Source organism: Pipistrellus kuhlii, unplaced genomic scaffold, assembly GCF_014108245.1.
Source record: "Pipistrellus kuhlii isolate mPipKuh1 unplaced genomic scaffold, mPipKuh1.p scaffold_m20_p_12, whole genome shotgun sequence".
Taxonomy (NCBI): domain Eukaryota; kingdom Metazoa; phylum Chordata; class Mammalia; order Chiroptera; family Vespertilionidae; genus Pipistrellus; species Pipistrellus kuhlii.
Genome location: NW_023425427.1, coordinates 40,353,557 through 40,363,604, shown reverse-complemented (window position 1 = coordinate 40,363,604; position 10,048 = coordinate 40,353,557). Strand labels below are relative to the sequence as shown.

Genomic DNA, 10,048 nt, shown 5'->3' with positions numbered 1-10,048 from the left:
ATTTTAATGGTGTCTATGCTGTTCTGAAACTGTATCCAGAGCATTCCGAGATCCATGCAATAATATCCCCCCCGAACACTCAAGGTTCACCCACCTATGGAATCCTCTGATCACTGACTTTTAAATAATAATTAGGCCACTGTCTCTTCTTCACTGACACTTTCTGAAAAATATACCCATACCTGATCTTCAGATGTGGAAGGCCTGTGTCCCTAACTGCCATAGAGGACATAAAGCATACCCTGAAGGGAAGGTGTGGGCTGCTCTCCATGTACATTAAGGCTAAGCTATGGTGGGAGACAGAGCCCATCTCCTCACACCTCATCAACCAGGAAGTGGGCTTTGGGGGAGGGCACATGATCTCTGTTTCTCAACAAGAGCTCCAGGCAATGGTCATTTTTTGGAAACCGAAGGAAGCAATCAGTAGGTGCTGAACTTCCTCCTTTCTTTCCTTAAGCACAAGCCCTGAGAAACCCTAAACCCATTCCCCCCAACTCAGGACACAGAGAAGACATCACTATTATTACAGAAACATTTATTGGGCAAGTCAATATTCCCCTCCGGGGAGGAAGGAATTATTTGGGGGCGGGAAATGTTTTCCCCTGGAAATTATAGAGAAGCATTGTGTGTCTAAATCTTGGAGGCTGATGTCTGAAAGCAGTGCCTCCAGCAGTGGTGGAAACAGCCGGAGGCCCCTTGGCAGCTTGAGACCTGCAGGTGGGGCTTGGAGGAGGTACAGTCCCCTTGAGGGACACAGATTGGGGGTGCTTCTGGCATACTTGGTGGTCCTTTAATATCACTGCTTTTGAGAAGGTTCTTTCATCCTTCCTGTTATGTCTAATACTTGTGGATCTCTGGTCATCAGAGATAGCTGCTTGGAGGCCAGACTTCTTATTTGTCACATGGGGGAAGAGAGCCCTACAGTTTAAATCACAGCCCTGCACAGACTTTACCCTGGCCTGCACTGCTGCCTTCTGCACAGGTTTCCCCGACTGCATTGCAGAGGGAAGGGGCTCTTGAGGATAGGTGGTAGCTCCTGCCTGCCTATGCCCCTGCTTCTCTTCTGGGCAGTTCACAATATCGGACCTGACTCTGTGGACTTTCTGGGTCCCAGTGAAGGTAGCTCTGTTCTTAACTGGGCCTCTGCTCTGTGCAGATGATATGTGTCTTCCCGCTTTTGGGATGGTTTCTGGCATTGTCCCTGTGATTAAAGGATGGAGCCTTTGAAAAACGTTCTTCATTTTATTTAGAAAAAGGCCATCCGTAGGAGCCTGTCCCTTCTGTGGCAAGTTGTGGAAAGACTTGCTTCCATGCATGTCCTTTACATCAGTGTCCTGAGGAGGAAATCTCTTCCCTTTAAGTTGGGAAATTATCACTCGAGCATCTCCTCCACCAAGCTCTTCATATTTAGAGGCTGTAGGCTTGGTGGGAGGGCACACAGTATCTTTCTTTACCCCTGGTGGGAAATTCTCATCCTGGCAGGACTTTAACGCATGCCTTGGAAGCCGAGATTCCTGCGGCTTCTCTATCCTGACTGTGCTGTCCTCTGAATGTACATGCAGCACCTGATGTACTTCCTTGTTCACACCTGAGACACACTTGGCAGGAGTCAGGGAGGTTTTGTCAGTCAAACTGCCTGAGTCACTGGACATGTCCTTGGGTTGGCCTTGGGCCTGGCTCTGCTTCCTGCTCTCCAACTTCAAGTTCAACTCACCAATTAGTTGCTTTCTAAGTTCTGAAATGTTAGGAGCTGGATCTGATAGTTTAGATGGTGGGTTTTCAGTAGTCGCAGTGGTGTCTCTGTTTTTCTTTTGGGAGGTCCCTTGCTGGCTGGTTGTCACAGACAGAAGAGCATAGAGCTCCTCAGCCCTGGCTATCTCCCTGGGCTCGGTGGTCATGGAAGCAGGTTCTGCTTCATCCCTATTTGTGGCCTCTGGCATTTCAGTTCTGTCAGTAAAATTCACACTCTTATTCTTTGGTGCAGATTCTCTATTTGCTTGCCTTGCAGGCAGCTTTGAAGGTTGAATGTTGCCTGTCAGAGAAGGATTCTGATTTGTTTTGTCAGGGATGGTGTTTGTGACAGGTAAAGGAGGTGGTTGGCCTCCCAAAATTGTCTGAAAATCCTCAGAAAGTCTGTGCTGAATCACCTCTCCCACTTTATTCATAAGTGAGATGGTAGAGAGAAGATTCAAGACAGGGGCTACATTTTTTGTTTTCACTTGGTCACCGTGAAGGGATTCAGAACTCCCTTTCAGAAGTGTGAAGGTTCCAGATTCAGTGCTCACCTCAGAAATCACTTTGGTTGTGGAGGAAGAGTGAGGATTGATCAAGGAATGAGAGGTAGTGCCTTTTGATTTGAAGTCCTCTGTAGATTCAAGAGCTTTAGCAGGGAGGCCTCCAAATGTCTTTGTAGGCAAGTTAGTATCCTGGTCTTCCAGCATCTCTGGATAGAAGGACGGCTCCTGGCACTTGTTCAGACAGTAGTCCCCACCCACTGATGGTGGCAGACTTCTCTGTTTAATTTCCCTGTTGGATTCTACTGAAAGTGTATGCTGGATAGAGTGATGTGAACTCTGCACAGTCCTAGGTAGGTGACCCTCACTCATTTCCCCAAATTTTTTGCTCAGATGTACTTTCAGGAAATTTACCAGATGTCTCTGATTTACATTCTGCATTATCACTTTCTTTTTATCAATGTCACGTTCCACACCCTTATCTGAAGTACTGTCTGAGTCACTCATCAAGCCTTTTGGATGACTACCTAAGCTGTCTGTCTCTTCATCAGACTGCTGAAATGTTTCTGAGCCCTGCTTATAGAAGTCTGCTGATGGGGTGACTCCATTTAGAATTTTGCTACCGTTGGCCTTATACATAGGGATCCCTGAGATGCCATAGCAGCATTTTGGCTTAGATATTTTTGAGTATTCACACCTAGGCTTCATGAGTGACAGAGACTGATGGATCCTGAGGGGCAGGCCCCACCGGTGTTGGATGAGCCTCTTCCTAAGGTGATGTTCAAATTTCTTTCTAAACTCAGCGCTGAGAGGATACTCAAAATGATCAATGGAGATTGAAATATGGGCCTTGGAGGGCCCATAGTAAGGGGAGGTGGGAGCTGAAGGAAAGCAGGCTTCCCAAGAACTTAGAGCTAGAGAGGGTAAACCCCACAAACCTTCCTGTTTCTTCTTTAACACATTCAATTCCAGTTCTTCAATATCAGATGAGGTGAGACTTTCTGATTCATTCAGAGGTGTATGGCAATATGCTCCACAGACCTTAGTCTGGTCTATGAGACCAGCCTGTAGGATTGGGAGTGGGGATTGAAGGTGGACCTGGGGTTGGAGCTGAGTGAGAGGTGAGTGATGGTATAGAGGCAGAGTTTGAGGCAGAAGTTGAGGTTGGACCTTAGGCAAGGATGGAGGTAGGAAATAAGGAAGTCCTGAGGATCCTTGGCTTATAAAGGCATTTGAGATGCTATTGAAGATTGAATAGTAACCGGAGGCATGCACAGCAGAGAGCAAGGACTCACTGTGCAGAGATGGAAGCCCCCAGAAAAGCTGGATAACTTCTTGCTTTAAATTGTCCTCCCAGGTCTTAGGATATGAGTCATGCTCTACTGAGTCATGCTCTTCTGAACTGAGAAAGAAGAGCTGTGTTGGATCTGTAAGTTTGACTGCAGTGTCTTCCACAGAAGAGATTTTTGTAGAATGAATGTCAGACAACTTTTGATGGAAATCATATTGTGTCAAGGATGAAGAGAAGTGTTTCGTTTGGGATGAGGAATGTTGTCCCAGAAGTTCAGAGTCTGAGTGAGAGGATGGCTCTGTAGTCAGAGTTTGATATGATGGTGATGGTGACAGAAAATTACCTAAGGCGGTTATTGAGTTGGTGGGGAGAGGAGAGGGAGATGGTAGGGAAGGCTCAATCAGAGATGGTGGTCTGAGTTCTCCTTTAGGAACTCCTGGGAAAGCAGAAGACTGATGGAATGAAGGCTCTGCCACAAGAGCTGTCACAGGAGCTGTGGAAACCACAGGGGACACTGACGGAGTAGATCTTTCCAGAGCTGTCATGGGAGCTGTGGAAACCACAGGGGACACTGATGGAGTAGAACTTTCCAGAGCCTTTGAGAAAAGCTGATTGACTTCAGCTGTTGCATTGTTACATATGTCACAGGAGGGGTCTGGACATAAAAGTTGACGAAAGTGATTGGAATCATGATTCCGTCCCAGGGAGCTGCAGGAGACAGGAAGTAAAATGATGCAGCCAAGGCCACAACAAGGAAAGGAGGACCTACTGTGGGTGGGCCACCTGAAACCTGCTGCCCCTATACTTAGTTCCACATCCACGACTTCACAATGCACTCATCCCAAGGCATTCACTGTCATTCCAGTCCCTATGGCAACCCCTCCCTTGACTAGGGAAGGCTCCACTGAATCCCTAGAATAGCAAAGGTCAGGCACTAGATAGCTCAGGAAAAAGAGGAGATGGCTAGTCACCTTTTCAGGAAAGCAATCAGCTCCCTTTCCTCCTCCACTTTCTTGTGGAAATATCTCGAACCTGGGAAACCAGGAAAGTGAGTTACATGTTATGAAGGTAGACTTATGGGGAATATATAGGGGTCCTTTAATGGCAGAACATTGGGATATTAGAGTCTGAAAGCCCCAGGAATGATTAAATGAAGTCAAATGGGCAATGGTGTGTTAATAAGGTTCCCTTGTGTGTTTCTCATTTTATAAAGTACTTTCATGCACATTATCTCATTTGATGCTCAAAACCACTCTGTGAGGTAGAGGCCAATGATCAGAACAAAAAAGATTCTGATCACCCTGAAGTCAAACTACTTTCTCAAAGTCAGGAGACAGAACTTCTGACTCTCAACATCTACTGTGTAATACCCATGGCCCGGGTCCTTCATTGCTTCTTACTCAGGGACAGCAGAGCAGGGAATCTAAGAAGTGTCTCAGGTTCTGTATTTCTCATGAAGTCCGTGATTCATGAGAGGGACTATCTACCAAGTGGCATAGAGATCATGGAAAGGCGAGAGGAAGTGTAACCCTTGGGGAGCTCAGGTGGAATAGGCAGAAACTTACGTCCCCGTGTCCCGCCTTTCCTTCTCCTCTTGACTTTGCCCTGATGCTAAGAAGAAAAAGGAAAGAATGAGAGATTGGGAATCGTTTCTCTCCTCCTATACCTAGGAAACTCAGCATTTGCTCTCTAAGAATAATGGCTCTCTGAGCCTAAGGCATTTAAACTAATCGAACTTTATCTTCCTTTTACCAGATTTTAAAGTTTAAAAATGTATTAAATTTTTCTTCTTTGAAAAACTCCAAGAAGAATTTTGTCTTTGAGGTGCAAACCTGGTTTTCTCAGAGGCCCTCTGCTCAAATAGGGTATATAACCTGAGGCCTACAATTGCTTCTCTGTCCCCTCAGATAGGACCCAGTTAACGTGACATGGTGCTCAGAGGCTCTCAGAGGCCCAGCACTCATCAGCCCAACTCAAAGGGGTGGACAAGTGATGCCTGACAGGGCAGCATGGCTCAGGATGAAGTGCTGGTTAACTCTGATGTCCTACAAAGACCCCCAAGTCTCTAAATAACTGGATCCAGAACTAGAGAATCACTATGTTTGGAGCCAGAAACTTGCCACCACACCCAAATGGTCTGTGAGCTTCATATGGAAACCTGAGTCCTCCCTGAATCCCTAGCCGTGCCTGGTCTCTTCCCTTAGAAGAGTGATGTTCTGTTGTCTCCTCAGATGTTGTCCCATCTTCAGAGTCTCTCTGTCTTAACCAAACTCCTTTAGAAATGTGGAAATTTAAATAATAAGAACTCTGCTGAGGCTTGCTCAGTGTTCCTTACCTTATGTGTCTGTTCCTTTGTCCAGAAGGTTGGGATTAATGGAATTCTCATGAAGAAAATAAAAAAAAGGAATAAGCTCACCACCAAGATGATAATTACGTTGTGTTCACTATATGAACATTCTGAGCAGAAGCTCAGATAAAACTCTCGTAGGCTTTTCAGAAATAGACTGGGTTCCATTTTCTGAATCGCAATGCTGCTTGAAGCAACTGAGCTCTGAGAGTGCAGAACCTTGACTTTATAGTCTTGTCTGCATCACAGAGCATTGTGGAGTCACAAATGGTTTCTGAGAGTGGGGGCAGGTACACCTTCAAGAGGGTGTGCCCACAGCCCCAAATTAGTGCTCTGCTTCTTTCACCTGTAATCCAGATATTAGCTGGGTCCCCTTTAATGTTGGAAACCTTGACTTTGGTCTCACCAGGTCCACTACCTTGCAAGTCTGACATACTCTCTGGAAATTTTCCTTGTGCCAAGACATTTGCACTGAGGATCATATATGTCCTCAAATCCAACTTACACAAAGCCAGGTTCAGAACTAAAAAGTCTTTTAGACTTTCTTAGTTGTTTTTTTTTTGTTGTTTGTTTTGTTTGTTTGTTTAATAGCAAATGTTTTTCAATAAGTTATAAATGAATAATACCAGTTTAAAATATCATCCCCTGTCCTGACCCGCGGGACAACAACGGGGGCACGCAGGAACCACCTAAGAGAATTAATCAAACAAGGAACGCGAAAGAATGGAGGCAAGACAAGGTTCTGATCAAGCCTCAGTTTTATTCTCTGAAATGGCTGTATTTATACAGCAGAGACAAAGGGGGGCAGGGCCGCTTATGCAGGGGGGTCTTTGGTATGGCAACACAGGATTGACTAATTGCCAGAGGAGGTGTGACATTCCAAGTTGCAACATTCCAAGGCTGGGCTATCTAGGGGGGAGGATCAGGAAGGGGAAGAGGCAGGAAGACAGGAGATGCTAAGCCCCAGGTTAATCTTATCTTCTGGCCAAGCCCTCAGGGCACCACACAACCTCTGCTAGAAGGAACTTAATTCTATTTCCTTAAGACTGAGTTGCTTGCCTCAACTCTGCAGGCTCCCAACAATCCCCTCCTCCCCCAAGGAATACATCTCATATATTTTGCATACATCCAACCCCTAAGTTCTGTAATAAAGCTCTCCACAGGACATTTCAGGCTGCCATGGACGTGGCCAAGTTGGTGTGGGCAGAGTGTGATCCCCACACAACCCCATGACAGCTTCTCAGGTGAGGTACATCCCCACACAGAAGTCCGGTCCCAGATTTCAGGCTGCAATTGGCTGTATCATCTACAAGGAGGAGTCTTTTCCAGAATCTCTACTTGAATAATGCACTGCTATTTGAGAAGACTCATTGGCTGTAAGTCATCAGTTTAGGACTCATACGTTTTTAGTTTCCTAGGGACAATAATCAGTGCTCTCTCACTCCCATCCCTGTTACTATCCCTGGGCTGAGCCACATGCTTACTGCTGTTCTCAGGCTCCCCAAAAGGCAACTGGTTTACATTAAAAGGAGGTAGCCCCTCAGGGCTGTCAGCACCCCCCTTACTTAGTGGTAGACAGAGCATGCTTACTTGTACTCATGTTGAGGCTCCCTGAACTCTCACTATCTTGAGTCCACAGAATTTCTGTGCCATGGGGTTTCTCAAATGCTATAGGTAAATGGAAAGGCAGGTACTGAAGTAGCACGTAGCCCTTCTGCTCATGCTTATTCTCTATTGTCTCCTTGGTTTCACTGGTAAACCTGAATTTTAAGGTAAATTGCTAAGAATCACAAAATGGTGGCAGTGCAGCATTAAACCAGCATTGAGTGCTCCTGAATGTGTCCCCTGAGTGACAGTGCAGGTTGTATTCCTGTGACCTGATCTGTAGCTTCTTTCCTTGCCTTGATTCACTCCCTGATCTTACCACATTCCACTGTGTGAACTTGAGGGTGTCAGTAAACCTCTTGGAACCTCAGCTTTCTCATTGTTAAGATAGGAATGCACAGAGTGCTTATTTTCCAGATTTGGTACCAAGTGTTTGTTCTTTGTCTATCATAGAATTGGCCAACAGAAAAACAGAAATATAATGTGAGTTGAGAAAGCCGGTCCCATATGTACTTTTAATTCTGCTACTAGCCAACTCTGTAGAGCTCATTCTGATTTTTTCTCCCAAGGTCTTTGCTCAAAAGTAACCAACATCCTGTCTCTCTTCAGGAACATTCTAAGGTGGCCCCCATGAGATCCACCTCTGGGTGTACTGTCCTGAGCCGGTGGAACCTGTGATTCAATGGGACCCAATTCCCGTGATTATGTTACTAATACTTGACTCTGAATTGAGATTACCCTGGGTGGGCCTGACCCAATCAGAGTAGCCCTTAGAAGAGAAAGAAGCAGTTGCAGACATTTTCCTTCTGCCTCCATGAGTTCTATAGCTGCAGGCACTGAAATCTGCCAATAAACCTGAGTCTCTGATTAACCCAGCCCCGCATGACTCTTTGACTACAATGTTGCAAGTCTTCAGCAGAGAACCCAGTGAACCCTAGGCCTTGATTCCTGACCTTTAATAATGGGACATGATACATGTGTGTTGCCTTAAGCCACTGAGTTTGTGGTGATTTGCTATGCAGCAATAGAAAACTGATATTTCTAAAATACACTCTCTACCAGCATTCTCTGTTCCTCTTTCCTATATTATTTTCCCTCGGAGCAGTTGGCTACCTGAAGTTATATTATGCAGTCGTTTCCTTGTTTAGTCTGACTGTCCCACTGGATTATAGTCTCCAAAAGGGAAGGGACTCTTGCTTGTTTACTACCGAATTCCCAGCCCCTTACAGCAGTGCCTGGCACACAACAGGCACTTGGGCTCTATGTGTTGAGTGAACTCATAAACAAACATGTGTGTGTTCAGTGTTTACGTAATTTAAAAACAATTCTTATAGGTGTACTTCACTTCAAGCAAATTTGGCCTGGAAATCTTAATTTATGTATCAAAAATAGTTTACTGTTGGTTCTTATTTTCTAAAAGAATATAAAGTACAAAACAAGTCATCAAATATAAGATTTAAGTGCAACTCTTTAGAAGTAGATGTATTGCCTCTACTCCTATAGAGCCTCATTGCAGTTTCTTTTAAGAATGTTACTGTATTTTGACATCACACATTTGGGAGTAGGACAGAAGACAGATAACGTTGACAATGTGTCCTTGTTGAAGGACATCTCAGTGAGAAAATGCATGGAGTGGACTGAATGATCAAAGTGCTACCAATGCAATTGAATGGTTCACACCAACAAAATTACAGGAAACATATTTCAGGGATGGTGGTGCCGAGGACAAGGTAATGGGTTACTTAAAACTGTTATAATAATGGTTAGCTTTGCAAATTAAAAGTTACATCCAAATGAAAATGGACAAAATAAATGTGCTAATACCCATTGCTCTCCCCTATGTGTTCATTTGTGATGCTTACTGATACACTGGGACACTCAATTTCTCTTATTTTCACGAGGAGTAATATAACAGTTAAAACTACAAACAAGACAAAGCAGAAAGGTTTGCAGTGCTTTCCATTGTAGTGTAGCCAAGAGTGCTGTCTGTCAGGGAGGAGCCTCTTGGCATCCTTGCCGTTGAGCTGGGGTGAGGACTCACAGGGGAGTGCCTTCTACTGGCCACTCAACTATGTCCCCTTCACCTCCTGCAGTGTCCGGGCAGCAGTGCTGTGACAGCTCAGATTTGTCTGGAAATAGCACGCAGGAGGTGGAGGTTTCAATGGAAACAGACAGTAGGTGGTGAAGACCTGGGGAGCAGGGTAGATGTTGGGTGGAGAGGTCTAAAGGAGGGCATCTGTCATACTGTCAACGATAAAACATATATTTTAAAAAGCACGGATTTTGAGATGTTGGCTTCCTGTGTTACTTCCTGGGCTACCTTGTTTAGCCTGGAGCCATGAGGTGCTGGGGGAGCATGGAGTTCGGTGAAGTAAGGCAGCCCTCGGGGGGAGCAGAGCATCTGTGGAGCCCTGACTATGAACACTCATTCCTGGTTTCACACAGCATATAAAGTAGTTTCTTTTCCTCAGAAAAAATACCTCCTAGAAGAACAAAAGCGCCCTGCAAACTTTTAGGAAAACAGGAGTGTTGTCTTATCTGAGCAAAAACTTTTCTTTCATGAGCATCCTC

At 45.2% G+C, this 10,048-nt stretch overlaps 1 protein-coding gene across 1 annotated transcript in view; it reads right to left on the bottom strand.

Moving 5' to 3' along the window:
- Positions 1–575: 575 nt before the first annotated feature.
- LOC118716721 (spermatogenesis-associated protein 31D1-like) overlaps positions 576–10,048 on the bottom strand; it is a 32,266-nt gene continuing 22,793 nt past the window's right edge. Inside the window, exons 3-5 of the mRNA XM_036434263.1 lie at positions 7,463–7,632; positions 5,091–5,136; positions 576–4,233 (exon numbers count right to left, since the gene is read on the bottom strand). Coding sequence (XP_036290156.1) covers positions 576–4,233; positions 5,091–5,136; positions 7,463–7,632 — 3,874 coding nt within the window. The remainder of the gene's footprint in view (positions 4,234–5,090; positions 5,137–7,462; positions 7,633–10,048) is intronic.